The sequence below is a fragment of the Triplophysa dalaica genome, chromosome 9, assembly GCF_015846415.1.
Source record: "Triplophysa dalaica isolate WHDGS20190420 chromosome 9, ASM1584641v1, whole genome shotgun sequence".
NCBI classification, from domain to species: Eukaryota; Metazoa; Chordata; class Actinopteri; order Cypriniformes; family Nemacheilidae; genus Triplophysa; species Triplophysa dalaica.
Window position 1 is genome coordinate 23,713,105 of NC_079550.1, and position 18,088 is coordinate 23,731,192.

Below are 18,088 nucleotides of genomic sequence, written 5' to 3' on the forward strand. Positions count from 1 at the left end.
ATGTGAAGAGTTTTACGGCACAATTTGAAATCAAAGACATGCGATATTCAGATGTGATCCCAGATATCAGGCACGTTCTCTCTCTCTTTCTCTTCCTAGGTTCTCTACCTAAATGGGTTGTTAACAAGTCTTCCCAGTTCCTGGCACCCAAAGTGAGTAAAGTGCACACAAGTTCACTTCTATTGTTATGTGTGTGTGTAGGTTATCACGTATATGTTTGTTTCACACCAGCATATCTTAAAGAGAGTTTCAAATGAACCTTCGCATGTCTGTATCTGTCTGTCAGGCGATGAAGCGTATCAGTAAAGCGTGTCTTCGGTACCCCGAGTGGAAACAGAAGCACAACCCGGCGTTCAAGCCGTGGTTATACCCGGAGCAGAACCCTCTGTCCAGCATCGCTCAGGGTGAGCTCTCCATACAGCACGCCGAATCTCTGGAGAACATCGACGAGAGCTCGCTGAGGGAGAGCAAAGATGAGCGCGCTGAACACAGCGATGAAGAGGGACCCCACTGAAACACACACACACACACTTCATTAGAAAACCCTTCAAAACACAAACATACACACACATCAATGATCAATTCTGTGCTCACTTCCAGATTTAATCATGTATGCAGACACAAATAAAAGAGTTTGTGAAGGGATTTATTTCAGCCGGCTCTTGCTTGATGGATTGAGTCCTGATCTTATGTAGCATGCAGTTTGTCTCCAGACACAGAGAGGGCGCCTGTAGAATCATTGAGTTGATCTGTTGAAGGACGTCACAGTTTCACGAATGATGAAATGAATGTAGAAATTAAAATCAAATAAAAAACCGCCTGGTTTTGGAGCTCTCCTGTGTTTCTTGTGTCTAATATAGCAACAAGGGTGTGTTCATGAGAGAGGTTTGGGTATAGACCAATTTGGAGTCGGCGTCACGGTTACGTCACTTCAAGCTGCGGGTGCATACTGGTTGCAGAAAAACTGGGGGAAAAAAGCAGCAATGAGATAATTCCTTCAAAAACGTGTTTTTGTGTTGTTAATGGTCAGAATAGGCAAAAATTATGGTATTATTTCCTATGGTTGAAAATGAAATTTTATGCTGAACAAATCATTAAAGAACAGGCTGGACTGACGAAATCATCCGGATCTGTGTTTATTTTATTTCAGATAAGGTCTTCTACAATCTTTCTAATTCTTCCTATTGTGTATACCGTATCCGAGTTATACTCTAGCCGTTATAAAGCCCATCTCTTCCGGGTTTTTCCGCAACCAAGATGCGCGCGCATCCCGAATGTTTGCACACTTTTAATTAGCCCTTTTGATCAACAAAGAAAACATTTGACAGTTAGACGAACATGCTTAACGTAGTTAACGAGTATGTTTTGATTTTACAGTTTTTAAGTAAGAAAGTGACACAAATGAGATGAAAAGCGAATTGGGTCACTTTGTTTCAGGAGCGATCTCAATAATGTCTCAAACTGTTTAGATTTATATTTTAAATTCTGCTCTTAAATATTTATGTTGTTTGAGCATGATGGTGATCTCAGTGTTATTCTCCTGATTCTGCATTTAAACGCTCTAGCATTGATGTTAAACACGCTTGGATTGATCCTCGATTTGTGTTTAACGTCTAACAGCAGCCGGTGGAGTAACACATGAGGACCACACACACAGTGACGCAGCACTCCGGTGGCGTCGCCATGGTAACCCGGTGACTGTGCGGAATCTCTGTGTGCCATACAAATGATTGTTTTATTACTGATGACTTGACATGAACTCTTTTGAAGGTTTATGATAATACACACCACTGCATCTGTAGAACACCTGTTACACCTGACGTTTAGGAATTAATTCAATTATTGTTATTTATTTAAAAATGCAAAGGTTTACTGGCGGAGTTTGAGTTAGTCTGTAGTCAGTGTAATTAGCTCCTTTTTAATACACAATGAATCTATGGTGTAACCTCATTCAGAGTAGATCAATGAGAGTGGGTTTGATACATTACTGTGATAATCACTCTCGCCCTCAGACAGACTTTACAGACAGTGTGAGACAATAATCTATCATCTGCTGTACAAACACTCATTATAAATATGTCAGGTTCATGTAGAATATGAAAATATATTCCTCTGTATGTCTTCTAAATGTTACTGCTGTATATTGATATCAAGTCATGCAGACGAAGTGAGTTGTTATCCTGCTACAAACGAACATGAATTATTAAAGTCCCAGTGAAATTCAAAAGGACAATGTTTCAATATTCCATGAAATATCGCAGCATTTATTTTAAATAGTTTATCAACGTGGATCACACTCTTTTTAAAATCCATATGCCCTCATAATCTTCAATTTAAACCTGAAAATGCACTTCCTGTAATGACTATCCATCTTAAATGACGTATGTTAGACGACTTGGGCTGTGCATCCGTTAATTTCAAAATGCAACGGGTGTTTTGTACATCCAATCAAATCGTCGAAAAGGACGCAAGCCACGCCCACTGTTTTTCTCATTTGCTTCGTCCCAATTCGCATACTATCCGTCCTAAATAGTATTCAAAAATAGAATAAGTATGTCCCAAATCATAGTGCGCTGAGATGAGTATTCTCAAAGTATCCGTTTGGTCTACTGTTTTCGGTGAAAATTCAAAGTGTGAATCCATGGACACGGCTGATATTACCCACAATTCCCCGCGAGAGGGCGGAGTTTAGTGACGCTACACTCCCTTATCAAATAAAACAAAATATGCTAAATTAATAAATGTAAGCATACAACCATACATAGAAAATAATAAATACTTTAATGCAAGGAAGAGCTGTATTTTGATGTTCGTGACATTTAAGGATCGCAGTCTAGAAGGAAACAACGGCCACTTCCGTTTCGCGTTAGTAACGTTAGTCCCAGTGCGTCCATACAGTTTAGCTACACACTAAAATAAAAGAACGTTTCCATTGCAAAAACACGACATACTTTGGAGGGATAGTATAAGTAGCAACTAGAAATTCCACTTCACTCAGAAATGCCTCAAAATCCGGAAGTAAAAAATATCGCAAATTCCGGTTCACCGAGACTTTAAATGTTCTCTCATCTCATGATGCACATAAGGAGAGCATTCACATTACACACACACATCATCATCTCTACAGTCTCCCACAGTCAGCAAACAGTTGATGTGAATGCGCCCACACAGGAGACGAGCCGCTAGACTCTGACTCACTCTCATCCGCTTCTAATGTGTCTCTGACTGACAAACGCACTTTATATTCTTTCCTTCGTGAAGTAAAATACATATAAATAATGCATTTGTCAAAATGTGCAACGTACGACCAGAGCACACAGGGCAGAATACTGTATCCCACAATGCAATGTGCTTCACTCGACCCTCTGCTTTCAGTGCAGACTGTCGAAAGTTCAGACATGAACAAAACTGAATTTGAATAAAAAATAAGCATCGCACAAAAATAAACGTACACAGTGTGCAAGTGAGGTCATGTAACTTTACCACTGCGTTAAAAATGTACCAGTGCTATATTTATTTATATATATATTTATACTGTATTAATGACGCCACAGTACAGTACACTGGTCCACATTTTTCACAGTAGATCTCTTGCGACATCCAACGCTCAGAGCTGGTAAATACTGCTTAGAACTAATACAGATTATTATTTATTAAAATAATAATCATGCTATTTTAATCATTGATTGTCATTCTTAAAGACACACCAAAACGAAAAAACTTTAATGGCACGAATTTAGAAACATTAATTCGTATGAACAAAATTAAGAAAAAATAAACATTAATGATTGATTAATTATCAAAAATACAAACGTGTTTACACAGTCGGTTATGATTAGGCCTACTGGATTAAGATTTTAACTAAAATATTTTTTGAATAAAACATATATCATGATGGGCTGGTGGATGCTCTTATGTCACAGAATACATCTTGTATTTAATCAAATGTAAACATTATTATGTGATAATTACACAAAACACTCCAAAGACATTGAACGCAGCTCGAGCGCCGCCTGCAGGTCTAACCGGTACCGTCTCCTGATCACGAGGGACATTTGCCGCCTAACGGCCGCGTCGCGTCAGTTCAGCCCGTGTTTCTGGGGTGTAACGCAGGCTCATGTGACGCTGTCTCGGCGGAAGTTTCTTTTGGGTTTCTTGTGGATTTGTGAGATTGTCTGCCAGTGACAAACACGGCTATACAAACACCCGGAAAAAACAACGAAACCACGAGCGAAACAAGCGCGTGATGAGAAGAAAACTCCTGTGAGGATCCTCAGAGACATCAGCGTCCTGTAAGTATGTGTGTTTAATACTGAACACTGTGTGTGTGTTTAATTCTGTATAATATCCGTGTTTGTATGAAATCTTACTTTTACTTTTATTTTAAATACTTTTATTCAAATATATAGATGGTGTTTTGCGCTCGAGCACAGAACTGTTATTGAATGATGTTTTCGGTCTTTCTGTCCCGTTGCCCGGCTGCAGGAATGTTTGTCTCTTTATCCGGTGTGTGGGAGAGAGAGAGAGAGAGAGAGAGAGAGAGAGAGTATTGTGTGTGTGTGTGTGTGTGTGTGTGTGAGGAAAACACTAAATGAGAGATTTTATTGAGACTAACACAGTTGTTGGATCAGGTGTGCGCGTTTGCGTGCGTTGTGGTGTTGACAGAGTTTGTTGGTGAAGTTAATAAAGTTTTTAAAGACATAACACATACACATCCTCTTCTGATTTACTTGCCGAGTTTGTTTTCAGTTCCTTTAATTCACACAATAGAGAATAGAGAGTGAGTGTTTGTGTGTTTGTGTGTGTGTTTACGTTGTAGTTGTGTTGTATTGAACAGTCCTGTGATTGGGTTGGAATGTTAATCATGTTGGTGTTTGTTATAAAGTCATGGCGGATGTTGTTGTGTGATTTAGTGAGTTTAAGAGCGAGTTGTGTTTGTGTAGTGTGACAGATCTTTATCATGATTTACTCTCATTAGATGTGATCCGCTCCTCTCTGAGACCTCCTCGTCTGTGTTTCATCTCCTCACGCTTGTGTGTCTTGTTTGCTGTGATGCTAATATTTGTAGTTAATGGTGTTTAAATTAATATATTTAGCAGTGTTTCAAAGAAAGCTGTTGTGTCTTGCTTTAATCTCTGGTTATACTTTTCAGGATTTACTTTTTTACGAACAAACACTAGATCATTCTGTCAGTGCAGAAGTTGCATGCATGAGTGATGCATATGCTAGGCTCTCTCTCTCTCTCTCTCTCTCTCTCTCTCTCTCTCTCTCTCTCTCTCTCTCTCCGTCTCTCTCTCTCTCTCTCTCTCTCTCTCTCTCTCTCTCTCCGTCTCTCTCTCTCTCTCTCTCTCTCTCTCTCTCTCTCTCTCTCTCTCCGTCTCTCCCCCCCCCACTCTCTCTCTCCCCGTCTCTCCCTCTCCCCGTCTCTCTCTCTCTCCCCGTCTCTCCCTCTCTCTCTCTCCCCGTCTCTCCCTCTCTCTCTCTCCCCGTCTCTCTCTCTTTCTCAAAAGTTGATGGTCAGAATTTCACACTTTTTGTGTGGATGTGTGACTTTGTAAGCATGTTAGTGAGAATTGAAACCGCTGTTTGTCATCTCACCTCGTGTTTTATGCTGTCTCTCTCTTAACAGCCCTCAGTGTTGTGCATCAGTGTGAAACTGAACATTTGTATTGCCGTAGCATCTGCAGCTGTGGAGCATAACGGTACCGCAAATACTTATAGTAAATAGAAATACAGCGATTTACAAAAAAAGTTAAATTAAGGGAAACTTCACCCAAAAATGAATATTCTGTCCTCATTTCCTCACCTTTGAGTTGTTCCAAATGTGTTTAAATGTCTTTGTTCTGATGAGATATTTGGAAGAATGCTTAAAACCAAACAGATCTCAACACCCATAGTAGGAAAAAATATTTTATATATTTTTTTGTTCTGTTGTGCACAAAAGAAGACATTTTCTTCCGTCCAGTGTTTGAGATATTTCTCTTTTTGTCTTTTGATCATTTGGTTTAGTCTGGCTGGGGTTTGGGGTTGACTTGGGCATGTTTGGGGTTGTAGAGTTAGTTGTGAGATCAGTTGGATGAAGGGGTTTCTCTCTGGGCTCAGCTCTTGATGACTTAAGGCTTTGTGATGGAGTGTCTCTGTATGGCTGTTCTTTTTGTTTGAATTATTAGAGGATATTGTCCTAATTCTGCTCTGCAGGCGTTGTTTGGAGTTATTTCTGTTTGTAGAATCTCTATTGGGTGTTTGTCCCATTTGGTGAACTCTTGGTTGGTGAGAGGACCCCAAACTTCACATCCATACAGCGCCATTGCTTCTATAATGCAGGGGTTCTCAACCTTTTTGACTCCAAGGCACCCTTAGAAGTCAGCTGAGCCCGGCCCCCCTCTTGAGAACCACTGCTATAATGGATTGGATTATTTTCAGCAAGATTACAGTTGCGATGTCAATTTTGATGTTCTTTTTGATGGCATAAAAAGCTCTTCGTGCCTTGTCTCTCTTGTCATTCACAACCTTGTTTGAGTTTCCTGTGTTACTAATGTTGATACCAAGATTAGTGTAGTTCTGGGTGTGTTCTAAGAGTTTGAAACTTTGATAAAGTTTTGCCGACTGGGCCTTTTTTGGAATATCATGATTTGAGTCGTTTGAAGGTTAACCGATAGGGCCCATGTTTACCAGAAAGTGTGCAGGGTGTTCAGATGTTGCTGTAGATCCTCTTTTGTGGGTGACAGCAGCACCAGATCGTCTGCAAACAGAAAGCATTTCATTTCAGTGTCTAGTAAGGTGGGACCGGGCTCTCTCTCTCTCTCTCTCTCTCTCTCTCTCTCTCTCTCTCTCTCTCTCTCTCTCTCTCTCTCCCGCTCTGTTTCTTCCTCATTTCTTCTCTTCCTTATTCATTCTCTTCCTTGATACAGAACAGGTTTAAGAATAGAACCGGGTATGTGTGTGTGATGTTGCCGATTGTGCACTGCATTCTCAGTCAGATTCAGATACTCTCAGAGGTCAAGCGTCATGGACCGAGTAAGCTCAGTCGTAACCATGACGATGGGTCCGCAGGGTTTTTCCTGGATGGAGAACTTAGAGGCGGCCGCCTCTGTCAAATGTCATGCCACCTCAGGCTCTCGCCAAAGTCGGGTGTCTTCACAAGAAATGCTGCGTGCATTCAACAGGCTGTCATTTGTAACTGCGGTTGAGGCAGTAGGCCCCAGTGGAGGCGCTGTTTCGTTATCAGAACACTGAGGCTCTAAAAAGAGTTGAAAAACAATTCAATTCAATTCAATTTACTTATATAGCGCTATTTACAATGTGCATTGTTCCAAAGCAGCTTTACACGAGCAAATAAGAAAATAAGAAAAACACAGGAAGGTAAAACACAGCACAGTGCATGGTATTTATAGACCAAGCAAGATCATCTTATAAATAATATCTATATTAATGAATGCAGTCTCCCGGTGAGCAAGAGCTGGTCGTGTATGTTTTTAATCCAAGTGCATTTAATTTTTTGAAATTTCTTAAATTAACATGACAGCCAGGGTTCTAGAATGCGACCTTATTTCTCAATTGTGCGACTAAAAATAATCGGAGGTCTCACCGGTGCGACCAGCCGTTCGAGGGATAAACAAAGTCTCCGCAACTGTGAAAGTCTCCCTGTGATTCAACAACAGACACACGTTATCATATCGTGGTCTAAACCAATCAGAGAAAGTGAAGGGCGGTCCCCCCTCTGAATCGCCGTGGTACAGATATTCACACGTATGTGTACCAGAAGTCGCATTAACCGAAAATTCTTTGTCATTGACGGATTATTTTTACCAGTGCCGGAATAATCTGAAGGGTTTACGTCATTTTGGAGGATTACAATGAGGTCAATTTGTAAATCCCCGTTTCCCGTCAGCGTGATATGTCGCGAAGCGACCTGCGTGTTTTCACCCGTCATTCTTACTGACCTGATATGTGATGCGAAATGGGAAAACTCGTCGGATGTCGCGCTGGGACGCGGGGAAGACAGTTCACCTATCAAAGTAAACCACATAACATGAAGAATGAAGGAGTATCAATGCACACTTTCCAACACTCCTGTGTAAACTATGGCACGCAAAGTTTTTTATACAATGTTTTCGTCAGATGACAGAGATCCCTGTCTACAGGAGTTATCACCGCTCCGCTGCTCATGCGATCACAAGTCCAGATAAACACATGATAAACATCGTAAAACTTGCTTCACTGCTTATTAGTTGTTGTTGTTTGTTAGTTTCCTTGTGTATTGATAATGGCAGAGCTCTCGTTCTTTAAGTGTGTCCTGCACCATTTTCCATACTTTCGTTTTATTCAAACGGTTTTTGTACAGTATTTTTATACACTTCAACAGTAGGAAATGTTTTTTTATTACATTGTTATGAGAGTAAGTCTCTTACCACTGTAAAGTGACTTTTACTTGTGATACTGGACTGTTGTGCTTTTATTTTCATCTCTTAACTTTAAACACGTTTTTCTACAAAATCATTGCGCTTCAGCCGACCTCAGGCATAACTTTAGTAACATACACAAGCAAAATAAAAACTGATTTGGAAAGGGCTTGAACATGGTATCAAAAACTGTTATTATCCTATATAAATTTGCACCATGTGTTGGGTTTTCCCCGATCTTATCACACATAAACATTAAAAGATTAACTATATAAATGCATATAAACAACAACGGCTTTATTTGGCATTCGGTTGTATTAAGATACAACAAGTTCCGAGACGCAAGTACAGCGTGATGATGCCACCTTGCACCATAGTGATGGGTAATAATAGATTATGACCGATTTTTAAATAGCCTGCCAGTCAAAAGGACGCACAATAAAAAAGTCTAGCGCAACATCTGGTGTGTACGTTTGAAAATGAGTGTGCTGCAGTCAGACAGAGAGAGAGAGAGGGAGAGAGAGAGAGAGAGAGGGAGAGAGAGAGAGAGAGAGAGAGAGAGAGGGAGAGAGAGAGCGAGAGAGAGAGGGAGAGAGAGAGAGAGGGAGAGAGGGAGAGAGAGAGCGAGAGGGAGAGAGGGAGAGAGAGAGACAGAGAGAGAGAGAGAGAGAGGGAGAGAGAGGGAGAGAGGGAGAGAGAGAGAGAGAGAGAGAGAGAGTGAGAGAGAGAGAGAGAGAGAGAGAGAGAGAGAGAGAGAGAGAGAGAGAGAGAAAGAGTTCTGCATTTAAAGTAAGTAAAATATTTCCCTTTATAAAAACTGCTGTATCAACGAAATTCGTCCCACATTTGAATTAGTTCCCATGTGAAAAACGATCTTGTTTACTTTAGTATTTACTACAGTAAACTACTAAAACTCATAGACACTAGTGTTTTTGATTCTTACCATAGTAAATATTTAAGTATACTACAGTTATTGCTACAATTTTCCAATTACTACAGTTAATATAACAACTTATTCTGTTGTAAAGTGTAATACAGTTTACTATAGTAAATACAAAATGTGTGTGTTTTCTATAGATATAAATTATGAACATGACATAGCATCGTGATACTACTTGGTGTCGAGATACTTCAGCTGGTATAGTTTCGTAAGACATGTTTATGGTACCGTGATAACCCTAGTACACGTAGAGTTCGCAAGTATAAACTTACATTGCGTTCGGAACGACTAGCACACGAATGACTCATTTGAACCGATTAATTTAAACTATTGAACTTTTCAGTCACTAGCGAATATAAGAGATCATTGAATCATTTAAAGTGAACCACAGAGAATGCAAAGAGTCATTTAGTAAGACTGGTTATTTCAGTTGGCAATTGTGGGCTGAAAAGTGAGTTGAAAATGATAAAAAGCTATATTTGATTAAAAATTTTGATTCCGTTTTGGTTGAATAAAAGTAATGCTTTATATAACTTAATTGTCATTTTCATCCAATTTTATGAGAACTTTTAATATGTCAGATTCACTTAGGTTAAGCCACTTAAAGGTACAGCAGGCCTACAAGTGTGTCTACAAGATTGCACCACCTTCGCCTAATTTTGAGCCAATAAAAACTCTGAGGTGACTGTGATGAGGCTGAATCATGTATGTGAGTGATGCTTTTATCTTCGAGGTCAATCTGTTTGTTCAGCATATTCATTACACTCGCTGAATGTATGTTTTGGATGTCAGAGCTCTTTCTTGGGGTCGGTCATGGATTGGTCATGATACAAATGCTTTGACTTTACTTAGTCGCATGAAGTGTGTCTCCATCTTGATACGCACAGCATCTCAAATCACACTTTTTATTAACTAAACACTAAAAGTATGCACTTCACAGCTCATGAGAATATTATATATACTTTTTTTACTTAAAGAGACTTCCCTAAGATTAGGAAACAAACATGTGAGACCTGAAGTTCCACTCACAGATGTCAAATGTGTGTTAGGACCAATCATGTGTGTTGCTGGAATGTGTTAAGTGTGGCTTTAAATGTTATTGTACTCACTGAAATGTTTATTTGAATTTAACAGATTTAGTTCCTGATCCAGTGAGACTAGAATGAGGAAGAAGCTAAATATCAGAGAGAGAGCGAGAGAGAGAGAGAGTGAGATTGTGTGTCTTTGTGATATGTAAATTATGGTTTGTTTGTGTTGTTGAGTGAGAGATAGTGGTTTATTGAAAATCTGTTTGGCAAAGTGTTTGTAGTCCATTTTGGGTCTGTACAGGAAATGTGGTGTATTTGACAAATGTTTGTGTGGTTATGAAAGGCATTTGTCATACTTGTGGTTCTGCGAGCGGTTGGAGAAGCACATGATGTTTGTCCTGATGTACAGTTAGATATAAAGCCACGGCCTCCACAGATGCTGGTGTGTGAGAGAGAGAGAGATTAGTCAATAAATTACTGTATATCTTTGTGTGTTTGTTTCTGAATATGAACTCTGCATGTCTTCTTCATTATAAGTGGATTGTGTTGTGTTAACATGAGCGTAATGTGATTTCCCTGCTGATTTTCCTTCAGAAGCGTGATTCAGTGTCATTTGTGTCTGATATCTGAGTGCTGTATCCATAGCCGAGTCAACCTAAAAAGTGTCAAAACTAAATTAATACATTTTTTTTATAAAAAAAAATAAAGAACTAAAAGTGAATGTATTGATTTCTCTATTCACTAATATTTATTGAAAACATTAATGGCGTGACTGTCAAAGGTAAGCCACAATGACAACACGATTGTTTCATGACATCAGGGCATTCGTTAATAAGGACGAGTTAAGTGTCAAGCAGCAAAGGGAATTTTAGTTTTATTTTACCGGACAGTTTGGAGATGAATGCCTCCACACGGGACTCCATCAGCATCAACCCCGAATGCCACATTGGAGTTTTGCATGCAGGCCAGCAGTAATGCAAAACAGTGATACTGTATATTTCTTCATTTGAGAATTTAGCTGTTATGTACTGCTTGGCTTTGTTTTATAGCAGTCACTGAAAGTAGGCCTTTAACCAAAGTCAGGCGGCCTAAGCAGACACTAGGTTAAGTGCTTAGAATCAGACTAACCAATCTAATCCAAAAAAATGAAATATAATTTTTTTAAAATCTTTGGCCAAGTCATTTTTGTACTCGGACAAGTGATTGACAAATTTTCTTGTCCAAGGGACAACCACATGACAATGCTTAATGTGAAGCCCTGATATATCTGATGAACACAGAGAAAGATATTTGGAATAATGCCGATAACAAAACTAGGGCTGCAACAACGAATCGATTTAATCGATAAAAATCGATTACTAAAAGTGTTGGCAACGAATTTCATAATCGATTCGTTGTGTCGCGCGACACGGAGACGTTTGATTATACAAATAAAACTTGTATTCTTAAAAAGAATAAAGACACGTTTTTATTCACTCGCCTTTTTTGAACCATTCATTTATCAATCTGTTGTCATGTATAGAGCTACACTGCAAAAAAAGCTTTTCTTACTTAGTAATTTATTTCTCGTTTCCAGTCCAAGTATCTACAAAAAAATTCAAGATTACTAGACAAGAAAAATGGCATGAGAAAATTAATTGATGCTTAAAACTTCTGTTATTTATTATAATTATATCTCATTAAGATTATTTTTCGTACCCCATTGGCAGATAATTTTGCTTGTTTTAAGCAAACAATCACTTAATTTTGAGGTGTTTTTTTTTCAGAAAACAAGACATAATTTCTTATGCTATTTCATGTGTCTAGTAAATGTATCTTGATTTAAGATTTTTTTGATATTTGAACTGACAACAGGACAAAACTACTAAGTTAGAAAAGCAATTTTTGCAGTGTATATTCTGTGCTTTGTCCCATATAGGTTATTATTGACAAATATATTTGTGTGTGTTGTACTTTTTAATTTAATTTTAAAGTTCTTTTATAGCACTCTGTCATCTTAAGCTTTGTTAAAATGTGGTGTATAAATGAAGCTTGCACTTCCTACAATGATGGTAATAATTGAATGAATAAGCTTCAAGTGAATTTGAGAGAGAGAGAGTGTGTGTGTGTGTGTGTGTCAGTGTGAGAGATTGTGAGTGTCTGTCTGCAGTTTAGTGTAGAGAACAAGTTCTTACATTCAAACAAATCCTGTCAAATTTTCTGATTTGTATTGTTCTTTATTTTTTATAAATTATTTATTGTTCTGGCAGCTCAGGTGGCACTTTATTTAAAAAAGTCTATATATTTGGCAGATGTAAAACATACATGTTTATGTTTTTTGTGTTAGTCCATTTTTATTTTATTATTATTATAACAGCTCAGGGATGTTCAAGGAGCAACATGTTCGTGCAGTTTCTAAAGATTTAAGTTCTGTTTTTGAATAAAGGGTTGGAAATGAATGCTTTTCTTGGTTTTGTTTTTATCCGATTCATCGATTAATCGAAAAAATAATTTATAGATTAATCGATTATTAAAATAATCGTTAGTTGCAGCCCTAAACAAAACACATCTCAACCTCCATTGACTCCCATAGTAGGAAAAAATACTTTATCAATTTTTTTCTTTTGTTGAACACAAAAGTAACATTTTTTTTTTTCTACTATGTGAGTCAATGGGGGTCGAGATCTGTTTGGTATAAGGATTCTTCCAAATATCTTTCTCTGTGTTCATCAGAACAAAGACATTTATACACATTTGGATTTTGGAACAACACGAAGGTGAGGAAATGATGACAGAATTAAATTTTTGGGTGAAGTTTCACTTTAAACTGCTTTGGCAACAGTCAGCTGTATTGTCATAAGATATTTGCTGTATTTTATAATCCAGGGTCACAGTATTGCGCACCACCGGACGCATTGCATTCTGCATGCGCAAGTTTAAGTTAAGAGTCTACTCCTGATGCAGAATCGGCCGTTTTTAATCCTGATTTTGTAGAAAAACCTTTGGCTTTTGAACGTCAATCACTGAATATGCCCTTTGGCTCACTTTGGTGATTTCCGTTTGTGACTCCCGTATCAGAGCGAGTGCGAGACCATTGTTTCAATAGATTTATTGCATTAAAAAAATGTCATGGATTTATTGCTTCCTGGGGAAAAATGATCCGTTTTTACCAAAAATCTTTAAAAATCTAAATTTGGATTTGTGACTAGAACCTAGAGATGCTACGTAAAACTTTGAAACAGAATATCGTGGTTTTCCTCTTGCCACTTTCTTTGTAAAGAAAACGCATATTTACTTAAATTAATCACGATGGATTTATAGCGTTTTGGAACTGAACTCTTCATATACTGTGTTCAGTTTTGATTTCATCTTGTTCGCGTCAGTGGGTCCATTTCATTATATGATCACAAATAATGCAAACCGATGCGGGAATTTACAGATTATTTAAGGTGATTTGCGACATGATTTAAATGATCCCAAATCCCACGCAATGACAAATGACACCACCCCCTGCTCTAAATATGTTCCAGCGGCTTTGGTTGTATCTCTTTAAATTTCTCTGTTACGTCAGATCAGTCTGGATATTCTTCTCTTTATTTGTAACCCAAATATCTTACATTTCACCTGCAGTCGGCATCAGATACAGACTATCTACAAGTTTTAGGAATCCGTTTTTCATCTGGTCAGTGATGAGGCCGAGTCTGTAGCTCTTTACTTTACTTGTGAAGTTATTCCACACCTCATTCATTGACAATTAAAGATTTAATCCTTGTGAGATTCTCAGTTAAAAAGATTGTGTCAGTATTATCATTATTAATGATTTTTTTGATTAACCCGCCATCTCTCTCTCTCTCTCTTCTAGTATTTTGCAGTGTTGGGTTATGTCTGGGAGTTCCCAGCCCGTGGCAGAGTGGTTGAGCGTGCTCCGTCTGGACCAGTACTCCTCTGCATTTCAGGAGGCCGGACTGGACACATTGTGGGAATGTCAGGATTTGACGTCTGCGGAACTGCACCAGATGGGCGTGGCTCTTCCTGGCCACAGGAAGCGGCTTCTCGGCAGCATACGCAAGCGGTTTCCTACGACGGTGGGTACAGAGGAAGATGAGGAGAGAGAGGAAGGCAGACCTGTTCCCAGAGAGAGGACAAAGTTCAAAGCAGCCTCGGGATCTGACAAGAAGGACGACATAATCCGCGCCACACTGCCTCCTGTGCCTCCTCGGGTCACGTCCAATCGACCTCCGGTGCCCTTTACACCTAAATCCACGGTGACAACCTCTGACCCTAACATGGCGAGGAACGCTACGCAACCACCAATCGCACCTGCGCCGAGAGAAATGCCCATCCCTGCCGAGCGACGCAAACCCACCCCTGCCCCGAGGCCACGGCCAGAACCCCTGTCTCTGAAAGGGGAAGTGCGGAATAGCAGGAGGAAACTATCACCCGTGTCACCCACTCTCTCCCGCTCTTCATCATCGTCCACCTCCTCTTCCTCATCTGATCGCTTCCACCTGTATGAACAGTGTTCCTTAGCTGCTCAGGGAGAACTGGCTCCGCCTCTTCCTCCCAAGAGCTATGCCGTGGGTGTCTCCATAGAATCCACAGATGCCCAGTTGCCTCCTCGGGTTCCTCACAGACCTCACGTTCCTCCTCCACGAGTCTCTGTCAATCCCGGCAGCCTGTCAAGTTCCAGGTAACACCGCCCTTACGAACACTTACGATCGCCGCCGTGTCTCTTCATTCTTTCGGCTGACTACAGCTTGTTTCATGCTTTTACCCAACACACTTGCACAGGTCTGAGGTTGTTTTTGCATCACTTCCTGTCAGCTGACACGCAGTGTCCTGTGCTCTGACCTTCACACGGTGACATGAACCAGAGCTGGGAAATAATGTGTGTGTTTTTCCGGTCAGTAGGAGTGTGTTTGTGTGAGTCAGTTGTTCTCTTTGGTTGTATTTTGTCTCGTCTTTTTGTTCATCGATGGTTTTAGAAGAGTGGATCTTGAAAGGAGAAGTTCACAATACAATTGAAATGTCATGCTCATTCACCGTGTGTTTATTTCTTCTAGCAGTAAACCACTTTTGGTTTTTTGTGGAAAATGAAAATCGATTCACTACACAGCAAAAAAGTATGGTTGTTTTATTTTCCAGTACAAATGACTAGGGATGTTCCGTTATGTACATTGGACAATAACTGATAATTCTTTAACATTGGAAGCCGATAAGCGATATATAGCTGATATACACTCTCTAAACATTAATATGAAATTCTATGTTTCAAAGGCTGAAACAAAAGGCAAAAAACAGTTATTTGAAAACATTGACTGCAGAAAAAAATGTTACTATTAGTTCTCTTTCTTTCCCCCAGAAAATCTACTTTACACTAGTTAACGATTCTTTAACCTTCAAACATTTCTGGTTTATTTTTTATTTAATAAACAAAATGTAGATGTAGTCCAGAGCAACCCAGAAATTTTTTCTTCATTATTCACATGTCTTAAAGGTCTCAAATCCGACAGAATTCAGACAACAGTTTGTTCCTATAATTAACACATTCAGAAATACTTTATCTGGGCAATTCCAGCATTATGGAGGTGACATTTTGCGGTATGGACATGACATAAAAATGTTAAGAGAATGAATTTGTTAAGATTATATTGAACCATCTGTTTATATTTTACTGAAGCTTGTTGATAGAGTCTAAACATCAAAAAATGTCCGTCGATGAAAGAAAATTATATTTAAAAAAAGGGAAATCGAATAATAATTCAAGATTATTTTCTCTTACCCCATAGGCAGATTTTTCAGTTTTAAGTACAAATTTCATAACATTTCATTCTTTTGCTCTAAAAATAAGACAAATTTTCTTCCGTCGATTTGCTGATCAAGAAAATGCATCTTATTTCAAGAATTTTCAGTCAATTGCACTGGAAAACAAGACAAAAATACAAACATTTTTCAGTGTAGACAACACCCTTATTCATCGGAAGCTGTGATGAAACTGAAATTTGGATCTTAACCAACAGCCCCCATTGAAGTGCAATATATAGAGAAGAAGCCCGGAATGCTTTCCTCAAAATATTTTTTTTTGAGAGATGAAATAAACACACGTACGGCTTGTATGACATGTGGTTAAGTGAATTATCATGACATCTTATTTGTAAAGTGAACTTCTCCTTCAACTGCTGATGAAATAAGACAAATTCCAGCAATGAAACTGCATCATCAATCCGTAACTTGTGGAAAACAACATTCCTTATCAACGTTGTCATTTATTCCTCCTCGTGTGTTTGTAACATGTGAGTCTTTCTCGAGTGGAACACAATAGAAGATATTTAGAGAAATATCTTGGTGGTTTCAAACAATGGAAGTCAATGGAGTTCAGTGTTGTGTGATAATCAACATTCTTCAAAATATCTTCTGTGGTGTTCCGAAGAAGAAGGAAAGTCACACAGGACATGACATGAGAGAAAAAATGACGAAGGATTGTTTGACATGTTTGGTGTGTTTTATTTAGTCACCAAGGTCAGTTTTTGCACTCTGTGATGTTTTACACTGTGTGTGTTCTGTATGTGAACACTAGATGTCAGCAGATTTCCTCGAGGAAACAGAGACGAGCAGCTTCCACTCTTTCTAAAGGATGTGAGAGATTTACAGCCAGACTCTCCTCTCAGGACATCACAAAGAGGTTTTGGAAACACGGCTCTTCCATCACATGACGTTGTGACACTTTCTCATATAACATAACAGTTTGTGTGTTTGTTGTGATGTTTTGAACACACACGAGACAGCAATGAGAAAACAATATGTTTTATTTTACGGTATTTAATGCTCCTAAAGGTAGACTGAAATTTTGGTGAGGTTCACACTCGCACTGGTTGTTAGTTCAAGCTCGTCCTTGCGAGCAGCAGAAATCAGGAAACGGTTGTTTTTTGTTCTCAGCGCGCACACACACACACACGCACATCTAACTGTGTGCTTTACTTCCGTCTGTCTTGTGTGTGGTTGGCAGTCTCGATCACTTCAGCGTCAATCTCTGGCTGTGTTTTTTATTTTGAACGCTTGTTTGTTTGATGATATCACTTCGTGTTGATGCGAGGTGTCTGTATTTTCACCAATAAGAGGATCTTTGCGCTCTCTCATGACCTCACTGGGTGTGTTCGAGAATGTAAGTTCAATGTGGGAAGTTGCTTTATTTCTACATTCATTGTGTCTGATATGAGAAGTCGTTTTGTGTGCCGTTTACTGTTGCTTATCTCTGGCTTTTTGTCATTATTTTGATGTTGCAGAATGTGTGTGTGTTATTGTGTTCGATGAGGTTTTGTCAAAGGTGACTGTTGTCGTCACTGCGTATGTGGAGTTCAGCCCCTCAGAATTAAACAGATGTTGAGGAAATGTAAACTAGATTACGAGATGTTATGAAGATATTCTCATTCATCTCGACAGCCACGTTGGAATGTTTTACTTTTGCACGTTGCTGTATGGTTGCTAAGGCATTCTGGGGGTTGCTAGGGCACTGCTAGCCGGTCTCTAGGGTATTTCTGTAGTCATATTTCTGGGGCCTGCTGAAGACTGTACAGGTCGGTTAGGGGTGTGACAGTATGTCGATATGCCGATGTATCGTCGTCCTTCTACGTGCTTTTCGAGAATCGATACTTATTATAAATATTGTTATTTTAATGAATTAATAAAACAAGACGCTCTGAATATATTTCCATGCGTTAGTAAATCATGGATCCACTGGG

General features: G+C 39.1%; 2 protein-coding genes across 8 annotated transcripts in view; both read left to right on the plus strand.

The window, feature by feature from the left end:
• Positions 1 to 830, plus strand: part of stard10 (StAR-related lipid transfer (START) domain containing 10) — a 14,444-nt gene extending 13,614 nt beyond the window's left edge. The window contains exons 5-6 of the mRNA XM_056756627.1: positions 100 to 152; positions 287 to 830. Of these exons, the coding sequence (XP_056612605.1) occupies positions 100 to 152; positions 287 to 514 (281 nt within the window). The 3' untranslated portion in view covers positions 515 to 830. The remainder of the gene's footprint in view (positions 1 to 99; positions 153 to 286) is intronic.
• A 3,244-nt stretch (positions 831 to 4,074) lies between these two features.
• The window catches only part of LOC130428509 (arf-GAP with Rho-GAP domain, ANK repeat and PH domain-containing protein 1), a 46,233-nt gene continuing 32,219 nt past the window's right edge, over positions 4,075 to 18,088 (plus strand). For 2 of the 7 annotated variants that reach the window (XM_056756608.1, XM_056756605.1), the window contains exons 1-2: positions 4,075 to 4,292; positions 14,212 to 15,039. In XM_056756608.1, coding sequence (XP_056612586.1) covers positions 14,231 to 15,039 — 809 coding nt within the window. In that variant the 5' untranslated portion in view covers positions 4,075 to 4,292; positions 14,212 to 14,230. Of the gene's footprint in view, positions 4,297 to 14,211; positions 15,040 to 15,140; positions 15,273 to 16,926; positions 17,032 to 17,490; positions 17,512 to 18,088 lie in introns of those variants that run through there. The other 5 variants (XM_056756609.1, XM_056756606.1, XM_056756607.1 and 2 more) reach the window with 5 other exon arrangements.